This window comes from Sceloporus occidentalis, unplaced genomic scaffold (genome assembly GCF_023333645.1).
Source record: "Sceloporus occidentalis isolate IW3139 unplaced genomic scaffold, rSceOcc1.0.p SCAF_46, whole genome shotgun sequence".
NCBI lineage: Eukaryota > Metazoa > Chordata > Lepidosauria > Squamata > Phrynosomatidae > Sceloporus > Sceloporus occidentalis.
In genome coordinates, this window is record NW_028317026.1 from 5670663 (window position 1) to 5688726 (window position 18064).

At 35.8% G+C, this 18064-nt stretch overlaps 1 protein-coding gene across 3 annotated transcripts in view; it reads right to left on the bottom strand.

Annotated features, from left to right (window-relative positions):
• The window catches only part of LOC149289369 (PR domain zinc finger protein 5-like), a 51797-nt gene that overhangs the window by 3993 nt on the left and 29740 nt on the right, over nucleotides 1-18064 (bottom strand). For all 3 annotated transcript variants that reach the window (XM_089490761.1, XM_089490759.1, XM_089490758.1), the window contains one exon: nucleotides 7865-7950. In XM_089490761.1, the coding sequence (XP_089346887.1) occupies nucleotides 7865-7950 (86 nt within the window). The remainder of the gene's footprint in view (nucleotides 1-7864; nucleotides 7951-18064) is intronic.

Genomic DNA, 18064 nt, shown 5'->3' on the forward strand with positions numbered 1-18064 from the left:
ATAAATAAATAAATAAATATCACATGAAATACAATATTTATCCACAAAGGCAGAGTGAAATAGCCATTAGTCACAGTTTGTTCATCCTTTATTGAAAACTCTTTTAAAAGGTAAAAACCTTACTAAGTGATCCCAAATTATTTGCCAAGTCTGTAAACTCTGTAAAATGCAATGGTGTGAATCAATGAAAAACACTAGGCTGAAAAATACAACAAACCACTAATTCCAGCTCTATGCGTTAATGATTTAAAGTGGAAAAAAAACTGAAATTGCTCCAAATTCCTGTAGCGTTCAGTTTAAAATCAGTGGTGTGGTACATAAAACACGGTTCAAATAAGATGAAAGTGAAACAAATTATGAAACATTGCTCAAAAACGACAAGGTGCAACAAGAATCAGCAGCCGAGGGCAGAGATAATGAGAGGAAGAGAGAGAGAAGACAGTAGACATTGAAGGTAGAGTAGAAGAGATTTCGGAAGGAAACTTGTGAGTGTGAGCTACTTTCATCACATATCACTTATACTACAACCAACACCCATTATTTCTACAACTTTTCATTTTTTTTCATAGCGTGAATTGCAGATTAAACGGGTTTACCTTTGGAAATGTGTAAACTACTCAGTGTGTTTGCAAAAGGGGCAGGAGAGGAGTTTGGGGTGACAGAGGTTAGAAGAAGAACAGGAGCATGTACATAAATGTTTTCCAGTGGTGTGTTCAGACCTATCTCCAAAATAGTTGATGATAGTAGCTAATGTGCAGTATAGCCTTATGAACCAGTCTGAGATTTTCTATTTTTAAAGTACAGTGGTCCAACTTTAACCCCCACTTAATGCCTTTAGACACGCTGAAGCTCACCGAATCAGGCTAAATATGTGCATGTATCAAAACGTATTAAAACTCCAAGGTCTTCATTCCTTACTGCAGAGCGCTCTGTCATTTTGGATTCAAATATCTGATATCTTCATTCTCACACATTAGAAGACCTGGCCTTAAAGAATATATGTGAAATAATTTCTACTCTGAGGGTTTAAGTGTACACAGATGGCAGGAAGCAAAATACATACACACATTATCTCCTAACACATGTGGTGCGCGTGTAGTAGCATCAGCATGATGCCATGCATTTAATACCGGGTCTCCTTTCTTCCCTGTATGGATAAAATCAAGCGACTGCAGAGACAAGCATGTTACGAATGAAAACAGAATTAAGATCCCGCAGAGTGCTATCAAAATCTTATTGCTTAGTATCTTACTGGTGATGTATTAATATTGGACAAACATAGAAACCATCGAGAAAAATGTATGTTCCGGTGTTTTGGACTACAAAACAAGAATGGGGATATGTAAAGTGTAATGTCTGTTTTATCTAAACTGGGCATTTTTGAAATACATCTGTAAGAAGGTATATGCGTCCTTTCAGTACATAATGGGTCATGTAGCCAAGCGCTGTTTTCTATTAAACATTCACAGTAGGTGTATCATCCCCTGCTGGTACCTGGCCTCCATCATAGGTATCATAGTTGCCTGAAGTCAATGGGGGTCACATTTCATAGTTATGTGTGAAAAAGGAAGAAGCACACACAATTGACCCTTTCTGCATATTACATTCTAATTTCTTAAGGAAACCAACGAGTTACTAAATTTCTTGGCATATTCGTTGTGTTTACTTTATAAGGTTAAGCAAAAATATTTCAGATTTCCGGAACATAGGATGGATTTAGAAGCTGAATCTGTCTAATAATACATATACAATTTTATGTGTGCATAAACAGAAATATTAGTAATTATATATTTTGTGTAAATGCAACACTGAGAGGGTATGACATTTTAAGATTAAAATGTTTGTTACTTTTTAATGATGGAACATACAAAAGCGTGAATGATTCATGGCATTATGGACATTTCCACCACAAGTTACATTAAAAAAAATAAATAAATCTGAAATGAGTTTTTTAGAAGCTATACTTTGTTGACACTCAGGTATAATCGCTATGAATGCATGTCCATTAGATACATACTAATGGGTTGTAATGTGTGCAATAACACAATTATAATAAAAGGATCCGTAGGTTGGCGCTGATGGGGAGCAGCTGGGGCAAATAGGGGCAGTACAGTGGCTTCTGCACAAATGTCAATTACGTTAATTATTTTTAATGTCCTGTACACAGGCAACTATGTTCACAGTAAAAATGAAAACAATATATATTTATACCAAGACATACATTACAACAGGCTCAGGCTGTACTTTGCTATGTATGATTGTTTCTGACCAATAAAAGGAAAGGCGTACCACCCAGCTTCCTATTCAAACAACATTATTACACTGTATTATTAAGGGCTTGTTGTTATCTATATACACTGCATATAACAATACACTATCCACTATATTTTTAATACAACAAACAATATGGTCATTTCTAGAATGCATCCAGCCAATTACTTGACCCGATTTATTTCATCATAAGTAGTCTGGTAGAATGTTTACAAACCGACATTTACCTAATGAATTGTTTTGGCTAAGTCTGCCAATTTAGTTTTTGTCATATCCTTTGTATGTACTGTAAAAAGCTTTGCGCTATATAAACAAAACAAAGCTAGAATTCAGCGCACACCCAACAAATGTATTTGCCTTTTAAGCTTCCTAGGTTGTGCGCTTCTCCTTCTGTATATTTATTTTTGCTATATAAGTAAAAGGTAATAATACTAATAATAATATTAATTACTTACAGGTTATAAAATCCTTTGTACAGCACTATTGAATATTATTGTGCTATGAATAAATATTATAGAACCAAAATGGATTTGCTTTAACACTGCAATACTAGAAAGCATTTTCTGTAAATATTCAAGTAGGAGGTTATGAATAATTAATGTAATAATGACAACTGACAATGAAAGCCTTGATATATATAATAATAATATTAATCTGAAGTACACATTATGTGCGGTAGACTAAATATAATATTGGCATGGTTAGAGCGGGATGCTTCCATTGTACACAAACCTTGGCTCTGTTTGCAAAGGTCAAGCAGTGAGCATTTCGTGCTGTGCAGAGACCAAATGAGGAGCTAAAAAAGGTCACGACATTGCATATCACTTTCGTGAAATCACACATGGAATATTCCAAAACCTTTGTTTTGTATGTGATTACCAGGCAGCTTTTCTATTGACTGGCAAGTGTGTAATTGTAATAGCAAACTCATTGCCAGTGATCCCCCCTGTATTGTTAGGGTGGTCTTCACTCAACACGTCTTCCATTTAGCGTGGAGCCATCAAGATCTGTACTGGGTTCCCTACTGTGCATAACCTTGGCAGCTGCTAGGCCTAAATCAAATACTGGCAGGCCTTTTCAGCAGTACTTAGCAAATGCTAATTGATTTAGAGTTTGGACTAGCATAAACACTGAGTTGACACATTTTAAAGACTACTTTATATATACGCTTTTCTTCAGACCTAGACAAGAGACGTATAAAGTCTTTGATAACAGAGAAACATTTGTAGCAAAACAGCAAACAAAGAAAGATAAAAAAAACATTGTGAATTTTATACTTATTTGTTTTAATTATTTTCACATTTGGTGCTATCCCCCAGAAAATAGTATGGCCAACAACCACGAGAGTACTGATCTATGGCACATGTAATACGTGTTACTTCTCCTTATGATTTTTTTTTTTTTAAAGTAATGGCCTGTAGAGGAACCTAACTCTACGAGTACCCACAAGCAGATAGTTGCTATACTGTATTATAACTGATACCACTAAACAAAGGCTTTCTTAATTTGTGCTCGTATTTTAGTATGTAAGGGTCCTTGCAATAACTGGGCTACCCGGAGCCCTCCTTTGCGGCATGCGGGCAGGAAGTCCTGCTGACATCAGTGGTTGTTCTCTCTGACAGCCAGGGACACACATAGTTGTTTAACTGGGAAATAAGCATGGAGTGGGATGCCACCCACAACCCAGAGTTTTCTGGTGGTGACCAGGCTAAAGGCTAAACTAAACCTAGGTATGACCATTGCTACTAAGAAATGAGGCACTGAGACAGCAGTGACAGAAGACAGGCCTCTTCAGACTAAGAGTTTCATCAACCACCCTTTTCAATGTCTAGTGTACTCACACAGATTATACTTTTTTTTCTAACATAAGTGGGGGGCCTTTTTTGAAACAATATACATTTGGGCAACATTTTCACCTTATTATTATACCCCCTTTTTATATAATTTCTTTTGTCTTTGCCTTGCTCTTAGTGCAACATGATTACATATGCACTTGTGATATCCCTATTGGACCCTAGTGAAGTCATGGTGATTTGATTTTTATACAAATTGATAATGCATTCACATGCATTCAGAGTGAGAATTAAACTCATATTCTTGTGCACCAATTAAGAAGGGTGAAAATTATACAAATGACAAACTGATTATCAGAGTGGGGTGAATAATAATGAAGAAAAAGGTGCCTGGAGTTTATAGAAGAATGACATCAGCCAACATTTAGAATTTGTGGAGATTAAATAACTTTTCTTCACATAGTCACCGATTATGACAAGGTGATCCAAAGCAATACATACCAAGAGAACGACTACAATCACTAGTCACTACTTTGTTGTACAAGCATATTATGAATACATTTTTTTTTAAAAAGCTGTTTCAGAATGTGTTTCTGATTATATAAAAAGAAAGAAAATGCAGATGCAGTAGATAATTCAATTTAATCCACTATTTCCCAGGGCAAACATGGCTCTTACAAACAAGTTAAGCCTTTGTATTTTTAGCCAACAGGAAAGGAAATTACAAATCAAAAGAGTCCATCAGAATCTCCCTTTCAATTTCAGCCGGAACTTTAGAACTCCTGAGCTGTAAACATTATTGGGGATAACTCGTCATCAAGAGCACAGGCATACGACTGGCTAGACTTCCTCAACTCCGCAGAAAATGTATTCAGCAAGAAGGTTCTAAGATCATATTCACATTTTAACTACATTGCAAGGGGGTTGAAAGAAGTTGAATTCATTTTCTTTCTCTGACATGATGGGTCAAAACAGTATGGATGTCAAAAGAATGAAATATTTCTATATTAAGTCTCAATACCTATCCACTGTTAAAATAAAAAAATAAATATACAAGAAAATAACATTAAAGCATACTGTGTTTTCCCATACAAAGTAACAAAAATAGATTGCTAATACTCATTTTATTTGTACAAAATGATGTGAAGTCTATGAGAAAAAAAATAGACCATTATGATGGCAGAGTACTGACTTCTACTTGTGAGACCCTATTAATCTCTGACAAACTGGTGATGTGGATAATCTGTTGAGAGAACAAAATTGGGGCTAACAGATCAGTTTAACATCTTCATACAAAAATGACTCGATAGAAACAGACAAGCCTGTAACACAACAATTCGTACATTGCTCTAGGGGTTAAGATATGGGAAGAAGACAACATCAACAGTCAAATTAACTTTATACATTTTACAGTATGAGAGAAATGGGAGAGATATGAAGTATGTATGTGTTGCAGTATACATAAACATTACATTAGGATGATTGCACACGGAGGCCCACAACAGAGGATAGATGGGAGAGAACTATACAACGCTGACATAAATAAATCAATATTTAATAATAAAACAGCATGAGCAAATATGATTTGTTTCTTAGTTCACATGGAGTGAAATACATTACTTGGGCCCTCTATAATCTTTTCAGCTCCCAGAAACAAAGATCCTCCTCCTCCATACACTGGTACAAAGGAATTAACATTAGTACATCTTCAAATAGTTCAAGTATAAGCCAATATGCCACAGTAGCACATTACAATAATCATATACATAGCTGTTGGTATTGTAAAGCCATCCGTTTTAAGTAATTATGTATTTATTGGGTTATTATTCTATGCGTGTCAGACTAATATTTCGGTATTGTTCTAAAAATACATGTCACAATTTGTAAGATATTTGGTTTTATACATATGACATATTTATGCCTGTTTAAAATATAATTTCATGTAAAAAGCAAAGGTGTGTTTGGAAACACTGCATGATTACCAACATTATTACAATTAGGTCTATTTACTAAGTTAAGGGTTACGCGCCCTTGCATGTTAACAATGCAATATAGTAGCCGTTTGTGAATGCATGCGTGGCTATGTAATGTTATATTTTGTGAGTTTTAGATGAGGGCATGAAACTTCAATGGCAACCTGTTCTCATCTGAGAGCCACAAAATGTAACACTTTAATACGTCCTAAATAGTTATATATATATGATATATTAAGGGGGGTGCTGAATGACATCCTGTACTGCCTAAGTCACAACTCACAAAGAAATGGTTTTATGAATCAGAGTTGCTTGCTTTTTTCATCTCAAGATGTACGCAAGATGAGAGTGATTCCATGCAATCTCAAAAGGGAGTTGGCATTAGTGAATTTACAATATGGACTTTTGTTGCTGCTGCAAACTTTTATCCAACTCTGTTTTTATTTCATATTTTTATGGGAGCATGTAAAACAGTTATGCCTGCCTGGAACACAACTGAACATATCTTTATCCCTCATATAATCAGACTAGTGGAGCATGACCTTTAGAAACTCTTTGATGATGCTATCGCTAGCTTTTGGTAGTAAGGCAGCCTCGCTGTCAGCTTGCATACCCCTTGTGTTCACAAATCACTCTGCTTCAAATATATAAGCCATACAAATAATCAGGAACAGATTTATAAAAGCATCTCATTTGGAGCAGAAAGTTATGTTATATGGTATAAATTTGTATCCAGTATGATAAAATCTCATTCAGAATCATGTAATCCTATTATGTACATAGCTGTCACGATTTCCATGAACATAGATCACTATATAAGGATTGTGTTTAACTAAAACTGTAATCACAATGTACAGCAGTTATCTGCAGAAATCAGAATGAACCTTTATACCCAATCTGCACAGACCAGGATTGACCATCACTGCACGGAAGACAAGATTCAAGACGCATATTTTCACATTTGCTATAGGTTGATCTGGGATTTTAACTTGTTAGACAAGCACAAAACAAGCGAAACAGGTTGAATGCATTCATCTAAATTTAGGGGTAACTTCTGAGTGGCAAAGGGGAAATAACAAGAGTAGTATGTAAGTAGACATGGAAATGTTTATTGCACTCTAGTGAGACTCACTTGGTTAGTGAAGAACACATAGAAAAGTGTCATCTAAGGCACTTACTCAGCCTTTAATGAATACACCCTAAAGTTTAGACCATAAGGGTAATCCACCTCTTTTTAATAAGATAAGACCTAAGGAAATATAGGTATTTAAATTGTTGTATGTGATTGGGAAAAGTGTGAATCTAAAACTAAGAATGCAATTTAAATAAAAGGCATTGGACAATGCAAGGAGCACCTGGAAAGGTCATCTTATAATGTACATTATTTCATCTATTGGAGTTTATATGTTTGTAAACAGAAATACTTTTATTAATGATTTTGGAACATAATCTATAGAGATTATCTTGTCGTCCAATACACATGGTGGGTTTAATACGAAGATTTATGTACAGGTAATGTAAGAGAAATTAATTAATTAGAAATCACAGCCATATAACTCAAATACATCATATATGTATCTGTTATTCTCCCTAGTGTGCCCTAATCTATGCATTCTACAGACCTAGCAGTGGTCATATAATCAGTTTTTGTTTTTTGTTTTTTTTTTTAAGTACAATACTTACTTACATCTGTTATGAAATTTTAAGATTCACTTTGCAAGCTGTATGCTGTTTTGTCCAAAGACATATTCTACTTACATATTGAGACCACATTAACAATCAATATGTCATGGAGGTAGGTTTATAACGTTCTAAATGATCTCTTACCCTTGTATGAGTCCGAATGTGCATCTTTAGCCCGTCATTCTTACTGAACGCTTTATCACAGTAAGGACACTGGTAGGGGCGCTCACCTGCGAATAAGATAAGCATCATGTTAACCATGTGCAGCAGAGGGACAGAAGAAGCTGTCCTAACATCAGAGATGCACAACACGACAATGTCATCTGAGGTTCATATTAATTTAAAAACAACAAAAACGGAAAAAACTTTAAAAAAAAGTTCACATAAAGAACAAAAGAACCACTGGCTGCACGCTGGGTTGGATCAAAGCACAACTTTTAGATTCCTGAGGTTTCCTAACAACGTATGAATTCACGCAGAGATATGCAAAGCAAAATTGACAGTTCTGCTAACAAGTGAATTATGACCCATTTTGTTGTGGCTGGTAGTTTTTTTTCTTTGCCAGTTTGCTGCTTTGATACACGCTATTTGTAGCGAGTGCTAACATCAGTACACATCTGTTGAGCATTTAAACCATCTGGACTGAAACCATGACATTTAATTAGTATAATCAAATTCTTCTGCACTATATTTAAACTAACAATATGCGTGTACTCAAACATGGCCCTTTGCACATCGTTAGATTAAGTAATGACAGTAGGAGCTAAATGGAAGCCAGCAACACCTAGAATCCCTTGTTATCACGTACATCTCCTTAAGAATATCATAGTTTGGAAGTCCACTACAGAGGAGATCGGTCATATAGTTCCTTATATAGTTTCTTAAAATAACCCGTAATTGCTGTAAATCTGCAGGTTATTTTGGAAGAAATGCCTTTCCTCCTGCCAGTAATAAACCAGTCTATTCAATTGTCAGCTTTTTTGAAGAATATTATCTTTACGGCTACTGTATTATTAAGTTTGCTTTGAGAAAAAAAGTCAAATCCCATACTGATAATATTATTAAAATGGCAGAAGACCTGGGACTCAAGACTGTTGATCAAATCTAGGACGTTCGTATATTGTAGCTCATATCTGGATAATCATATCAGTTTTTAGGTCACTGAATGGTGTTGCTTTCTCATGCATACAAATTGCATGTTGGAATTTGTACGGGTTTAGGAATGTTCTGTTGATGGGAGGCCTCTGGGAATCCCCAATCTGAGCCATGAAGATGATTTATAGTATTGTCATAACTGATTACTCATAAAAACTGAACACAGCCTGCCTTTTATTTTTAAAGTATAATAACAAATACCAAAAGATTCCTTTAAAAAAAAAAAAAGCCTTATACAGTACACATAGGTTTAGATAAAATTATTAAATTATTTATTGCTTTCATAGCATTATATAAAAAATCTATTTTATAAATTTAAAATTTTTAGATTATTAAGCCTTTGTTATGTATCGACTTATCAAACGCAAACGATAAAACAACAAAATCAATAGTCAGATATTGATTTTCATACGTCCTTTGCCGAGTAAATAGCACAATGTCATTGGACATTCAGTAAATCTGAATATATAAAAATCTAAACAATCAGAAACAATTGGGTAGATGGACACACATAACGTGGTTAATTCTCTAAAGGGTGAGCTGGCAGGAGAATTTGCAACAGAGTTGTGTTTTTAACTCTCTCGCGTTACTGTTGATTATGAAGTGCCAACACTAGCAGGTTTCTCAAGTTTGAATGGCTAAGATTGCCTTTTGTAATCCTTAGTTCGAAGGGCGAAGTGACTGGGGAAATCCTATTCATTTAACTATACCTTATACAGGACCAGCCGGGTTCTTCCTGCAGAAGAAGCTCTCAAGGAATGGGCCTTCATAATGTATAGTGAATTCGAGAAGCTAAAACACAACTCTCCTGTCCACTCTCCCTTTAGTGAACAGATCCCATTTCTGGTTGTTATGGTAATATGATGTTTATTTTTTTTAACTAAATGTGCATAATAAGCCCCAGATTATTTGACCGTATAGAATATTTTTGTGTATCACTGATAAATGCTAATAATAATAATATTGAGAATAATTTTATTCAGACAATTACATGATTCAGTTGCAATGCAAGATCGTCTCTGGTACACAACAACATGAACCTAGCTGGCCCGAACTGTGGCCCTACGGTTTCTAGCAACCTAGTCATATGTAATTAGAGCCCCCCTGCTCCATGAACATGTTTTCCGAATGGAGGGGACCTGACAGAGATGTCCCCAACCAACCTGGCACCCTATACTGTCACCTAGCATTGGTGGTAGAGCCCAGCAAAGTGCAAGCTTCAATTCACACAAGAGCAGAATAAATATGCTGCATATAGGAGAATAAATAAAAAATATTTTAACATGACCCAAGGTCCACATTGGTAAAGTGGAGGCGTTGTGTACTCCCCAATCCATCCCACTGATGAACTCACTATACGGCACCCGTTCTTGGTAGTCAAGGAAAATATTTTCATTATAAAAGAATGTCTTTTTCAATATGCCCTCGCCGATTTGTTTTGCAAGCCGCTGTTAAATTAGTAATAGGCCCACGATGTTGACTTTGCATCTGACTTACATTTATAGTAAATGACTTCTAACTAATGTGCGCCAAGTGTAATCAGAACTTTGCTTAGCAATTTTCATCATCTGTACAAACAGTGCTGGTTGTTTTTGGACAGGCCGAACAATCAGCAAGTCATTAACCCCTTGCTATGCTCTGCTAGGACTCTAACCCCTTCACATAAACTGTAACGCAAGAGATATAATCATATACATTAACACAATGGGCTAAACATAATATCCACAAACAAGTATCTGTACATATATACTACAATACATATACAAAGCTAAAAAAAAAGATTATTAAATAAAACTTTCAATTTTTAATATCAGCAAAAAAACAGACAGTTACAAAAGGATAAAGGTATTATTCACAAAAGGAAACGGGGCGATAACATATCTTATTATTTGTTAAAGATTTTTTTAACTAAAATGTTCTATTTTTAAACTCATGGGATGTTACTGTATCTTATTAATTAGCATGAAATTAATACCTGGCTGCATAGAATGGCTCTTCACTTTCATTTGAGATTAATAAATGAATTAAAGGTAAAACAAGTAGTTATGTATTCCTATCAATGCACATAATTATCTGAAAATCCAAGTAGAAATGTTTTTGTTTTTTTTTATCAGCAGTTACGTTGTTAAATAACTTGCCCAATTTGGTTTCATTACATATTTTACGAGGCCAATGTATGCATTAAACTAAAACACAAACTATATTCATGAAAATGTAAATGTTAGGGAATTTAAATGGAGGTTTCTGGAAATCAAAGCACTGTTAACGATGCAAGACTTCTCATGGAAAGCAGTAGGTCTGAATCATCCAATGGTGAATGTCTTAAGTATTAACATTTTAAATGAAGTGAACATCCATTACTGGATGTTTTCACAGACAACAAACAGAGTTTCACTTATTTCGCTACTGAATACAGTTCTTTCTCTCCCACGCTTCTATGTGATTGTGATCAATTCAAGACCATCTCAAAAGGGATCATGTGCCTGAAAACCTTGGAACAAAGAATTTAGTGGGATAAAAATAGATGATGGGCAGACGGGATTGTCCTTTTTAATTAGTCCAACTTAAGTATGTGAAAACGTGTTGGTGCTCTCCTTGGTTAGACAGGACAAAACATCCACACATTAGATGAACTCAAATGTTCTTATATTTTTGGTACACTCTTCTGATGTATAAATGAAAGAAAATATACAATGTAAACTGAATTATTTCCCAATATATTTCACCATAGTTATATAGGGTAACCAGACTGATCATTTAACAAAAAATACTTAAAATGCATTATGTAAAGGATAACTAGTCCTGCAAGATGCAGTTTTCATAATGATGCAAGGTCACCCTACTATAACTGGAAGGTTTAAATGTATCGAAATATTTTACCATAGAGGGAATGAAACGCTGAAATAAAGGGTATGGTTGTAAAGGAGCCCAATGAACCAAGGTTCTAAACAGTTACCAAATTCCCTTGCTAAACCCACTGTTGACATCTTGTAAAATGAATTTAAGGAATTAATGACAGATTATGAAGAATCAAGTTTTCCACTCTTCTGGGAAAGCTTTCTACAAGATTTTTAAGTGTTTCTGTAGGGATTTTAGCCCGTTCAGTCAAATGAGCATTTGTGAGGACTAGCACTGTTTTTGGAGAGAAGGCTCGTGCTCACCGTTCCAATTAATATCAAAGGTGCTTAATGGGGTTATTGTCAGTGCTCTGTCCAGGCCACTCGAGTTACTTCACACCAAACTAGCCAAACCATGTCTGTATAGACACACGGGCACAAGCATGCTGGAACAGGAAAAGCCTTTCTTCAAACTGGTGCCACAAAGTTGGAGGCATGCAATTGTGTAAATGTTTTCGCATTAACATTACCCTTCACTGGAATTAAGGGGACCAAACTTGGAAAAGCAGACCATTATCCCTCCTAAACTAAATTTTACAGTAGGTACTATGCATTCTTATAAGTATTGTTCTATGCCAAACCCAGATTCATCCATCGGACCTTCAGATAGTGAAGCATGATTCATCACTCCAGAGAACATGTTTCGGCTGCTCCAGAGTCCAGTGGTGGTGTGCTTTACATCACTCTAGCCGACGCTTGGCATTGCGCACAGTGATCGTGTGCCGCTGCTTAACCATGGAAACCCATTCCTGACACACAGTGATTGTGCTATTTTTGCTTTCAAAGGCAGTTTGGAACTTTGTAGCGAGTGGTGCTACAAAATGGACAATTTTTACGCGCTTCAGCACTCAGCAGCCCTGCTTGGTGAGTGTGCGTGGTCTACCATTTACTCCTAGAAGCTTTCACTTCACATTAATAGCACTTACAGTGGACCAGGTCAAGTCTAAAAGGGATGAAAGTTTACCAACCGACTTGTTGACGGTGCCACATTTAAAGTCACTAAGCATTTCAATGTGGCCCATTCTACCAATGTTTGTCTATGGAGACGGCTGCCTATGTGTTTGATTTGATACATCTGTTAGCAATGGGTGTGGCTGAAACACCTAAACTCAATAATTAGGAGGGGTGTCCACATGCTTTTGGTCATACAATGTATGTAGGTAAGGCTGCACCTCAGCAATCCGTCATGACCAGCCTCAAAGACAGCTATGATTTCTGCTGAATGCTGGGACATAATATCTCATAATAACAAGTGGCACCAGGGAAAGATACTATGGAAGCTATGCCAGCTAGGCACAGATATCCATAGTTAAAATGGGCTGGCTGCAAGGGAGATCAGAGAAATATCCTCAACCAGCCCAACATTAAGGACCGCGACTTTGTATAGTAGCGGGACCTGTCACAGTTTTACTCACCTCTCGCCTATGTCAGCATACTTCAGTGATTATACAGTTGTGTGACGGGAAGGACCTGTACCTCGACTGTGTACACCCGCCAGATGATCCCTCCTTCTCCCCATGGCCACCGGGAACACGAAACTTCAACCGTCAGGCAGGACTAGCAACGAAGACAGCAGGATACATAGCTCTTTGGGAACCTTGGTGGCACTGTAGTATACAGAAGCATAGCAATACAGTGCTTTACCGCCCTGACAAGGGCAGCACTGAGGCTTACCCCAATATCAAGACGGAACTCGTATTGACTTTATTGAAGAAACAATCACCACCAGCCTCCAAGAGCCTTTCAATAGGCTGGCCGTGAGTTACGCCCAGCATGCATCACGTCATATGTAAAACACAATATGCAGATCATATGCAAATTATTTATAACAGAAAACCACACCAACTTACACAATTCTGCCATCAGAGCCAATAATATTAGTCAGACAGGCAGGAGGAGGGGGGAACTGGGATCTAGAGAGCTCTGGCTCTCTCGCTGTTGCAACCCTGTACAGGTACAGGGTGACAAACATAAATCCAAGCAAAGAAACCAGATATTGCACTGCAATTAGTGTCCACTGTCGCCTGCTGGAAGTATGTAATGCAATCCAGGGGTCCATGTCTATAATGGGAAATAAAGCCTCTAGGCGCCCCCCAAGTCAGAGAGGCTCCTGTGACTAGGTGTATTACAAAAATCTCTACAAAGTACTTCCCAACTTTCTAGGGCCCTTTTTCCAAGACACACCATTGCATTTGATGTCATACATGGGTGCACACACTACTAACTTTAAAAGCTGCGGGTCACTTACCTGTTTTCCTACAAAACTATTTTTATGCAAACGGTTGTGTGCATTCCATTTTATTGGTCACCGATACTCTCACCCTTCTCTGTTCCTTATGTTTGTCCTCACCACATTCCCTCAGTATTGTAATCTTGCGAGCAGGGCTCTCTCCACCTAATGTATCAGTTTGTCTTAGTCTGTCAATTCTAGTCTTGTCATACCCCTTGAATATATATGTATCATAAGAAGCGCTTTGTAAATTGTTGCCGCTATAGAAATAAATAATAATAATTTTTAGGTCTTTTCAGAACCCAGTTTCATTGTTCAGGAGATCCAGCTATAACTTCAGCATGCTCTTTGTGCTTTGTATTTTTAAATAATTACATAAACGTTTTCAGTAAATTAATGACCGTTTCAGCCATTTGACTAAAAGTTAAACATTTTGACTTCTGCATTGGATCAGCAGATAAGCAAATGAAAGGATCCATGCTGGGAGCAATGGGGTGATACAAGGAGGCAGAGGAATGGCAAAATAATAGATATTATATCTCACCACAACTGACCTCAAAAGCCTTTGAAGGCTAATAAGCCTGAAAACACACTGCTCTTCTCAAACACAAGAAGTCTTTACCTGTTCAAAGGTTCATTAATCACAATGATAAAAGTTATGTTAAATATTTCACATGAGGGGTTGTAACATGATTATGTGTTCCAAATCCAGACACTTTACAGCTCGCTAACAAGGACATTCTCTACCATGGCATTCCAGGGATATATGACATATTCTTAAGCATTTAATATAAAAAAATATATTTCATTATAGCACTATACATTAAAAAGCTCTGTTAGCTGAAAAACATTTCCTGTTAGTGGGGCTTTAAGAAAAAGGTAAGGGTATCTGTTGCATTGGTCTGAAAACTATTATAAATGTCTTTCTGATATGGATCACCATCTTAATGGATCATAATGGCCACAGCTTTAACATCTGTCATCAGATGCCAGTGAAGGAAGATATCGTAACTTAATAACCATGTGCTCCGTATGATAAGATAGGGCTTTGATCAACACACGTCCATCTGTGGTTATGTCTTCTTGATTATCATTGAAACATTTTCATTGAAATTAATGGTTTAGAAACTGTTACAATGGATAAATAATGACCGATTCAAAATAAATAGTTTGCAGGGTATTTGTAAAGTCTCAAAATGTATTGGTATGCTGGAGAGTTTCAAGACAAAGAAAACAGAAACTAGAAAAGGTTACACGTTTACTGAGAGAGCTACAATGTTTATGATTAGTTTAGTAAGAATTACAAAATATTATCTCCAACATGGTAACTCAAGATTAGGTAACGCAAAAACTAAGCATTGTAATGTGTTCTACCTTGTAGCAGTTTTTGTATGTTAATTTGTCACATGGCATGCATTATGTAAAGTGATGATTAAGTTATAGTGCTATATAAAACAACTGCAAAAAAGGGAGGGTGCACAATAAAATACGAATACTTATCTCCTTTGTTGAAGAGAGATGTACTCACATTTTAAGCAAAGGTCAATATATATATATATATATATATATATATATATATATATATATATATATATATATATATATATATATATATATATAAAAAATATTTTATATAATAAAATAGCATGCTATAATAATAGCATGTTTTGACAGTAGGATAATGGATCCACCAAAAATAGGGTATCATTGTATCATCTCTATGTTCCATTTTTTTCTCCAGTACAAAACAGAGGGATTCCATAAAATGCTGCAAAGGGAAAAATTACATTTTTTGCACAAAAATAACTTGTCCTGGCTATTTAAATGAAAAATTACCTATTTTTGTGCATGACAGCAGATATCTCGTCATAACTTTGCATCATGTTCAACAAAAGTAACAGGAAAAATAGTCTGTTAAAAGAATAGGGCTATAACTCTCCATGATCAACTATTTGGGGGAAATAATATTATTTTACAGAACATATATTAAAGATATATGAGAAAACTAGAAGAGAAAAATTAAGACAAGCTGATACATTAAATAAAAGAGGCCCTGCTCGCAAACATACACTCTATTGTAGATACTTAAAAGTCCAAATTACTATAGCTTCTCTGATGGTGGTCTATGCTGACCTGACAAACCGATCATGCCATTGCTAATGGTAGTCCATATGATCTAAGGCATATGGATGTCTAACATTATTTCGACTAAATTATGGATAAAGATGTGTAAATCCATAACTGCCTTAAAATTTTAATTTCTTCCATAGGTAACATTTTGTCCTAAGCTCTAAGGGTAAAACAGTGTTTAAAGATACGCCAAATGGCATTAAAAAAATAATGTCATGATCAGTTACGGAGAATTTAAGGTAAGATTTAATCCAATTACCCCCCTTTTCCAGAGCATAACATTTAATTCCATAATTTAAGTTGAGGAATGAATTACAGATACAAGCCCATACACCTTTCATCATTGACTGTCTAAACGAACAGGGACAAAAGTGGCTTCATAATAAATTCTGATTACACAGGATGCCATAGAATAAATACAAAACTCCTTCAAAATCTCCTTAAATACACAATCAATTAAACACACATATGCTTATGTTTTATTTTTTTGTAGCAACCCTCTAAAAACCATCAGGAAACAATCATTCTAGTCCTCACCTCCATGGTGAACCACATCTGTGTCTATTAAATCCTACCAAACACTGATTGAGCCTAGAAGATACTCATGAGACACTTGCTCGCTGGTGACACTTTGCTTTGAAAAGTTAGTGACTAATGAGAACATACAAGCTCGTCCTAACTTATTCCAGTATAAACTGTGAAATTACAATGTAAACTATGGCAATAATGTGTAGGAATCTCCTTTCCTTAGGAAACAAAAAGAAGAAGAATCCAATTCTCATAAATCTCTTGCCATGTTGTAAATTCATATCTAATGATCCTACGAATCCCATGCCTTAGGGAACAAACTTGCTTAAGGGTCACGTCACAAAAAAGCGATCATACGATGATTAATCTACACATGCCACATAGCAATGACAGAGTATTCAGCTAATGATCCAATTTACTACTCAATATGAAAGAAGCTTTACTAAGGGTCGAACACAAAGCATAATTTGGGAAGCCATTCTATGTTAGTTTCTAACATTTAGCGTAGTGATTCTGACAAAAAGCCAAAACATTAGCATAAGTAAGCAATTTACCTGCATTTAAGTTCCCAACTACAATCACATGCTATGTCTGTAGCACATACAGTCATGGAAGACCTGTAAAATCAGGCGATTTACTGTAAATGCTACTAGTCAGCTCCTGTCACAATCAGTATAACACACCATTTACCCAATCCTGGGTAAAAATCTTACGAAGAACCTAAATCCTTTGTCACAGTCAATGCACATGCCTACCTCACACAGTAAAACAGCAATCATTTACAACCAATATCTAATATCCAACATTTCAATCTTCTATGGAGAAGCCTCTTCCTATTAACAGCTGGTGTGAAGTCATAATTCTCTAGCTATGGAAAGTATCCTATAAAAAAACTTCTTTAACTCAAAAATTAAAAACAAAAAGAAGATGCATGTACTATGGGACAGGCCTTACCAAACCAAATAAACCTGGCATAAAAAAATTTTGTGTTCAGACAAGATGGGCATTAGGTACCGTAAGAAATATTGCAAAGGAAAAGGTCCACAGTAAAAGTACATAGTGGGCCTAATTCTGTAATTATCTCATAATCAGTGAAATAAAGCGGCATGGAATAAAATGTTGGTGGAAAATCTGGGCAGAGGGGTCAGTGAAATTGAACATATTCAAAACAAATCCACATAATAGTCAAGAAGCTGTAACATAAAAAGGCTAAAGATAATGCTTTAAACGTACTACCAACAAACAAAAACATACATTTACATTAAAATGACAGATGACGACCTCTATTTACATTTAAAAGCAAATACATGTAACAGTTGAAATGCTTTTATATGCAATACATTGATCACCATGTTATCTCTTACTAAAAACCTGAAGGGATTGATTTAAAAAGCTGCAAGAGCT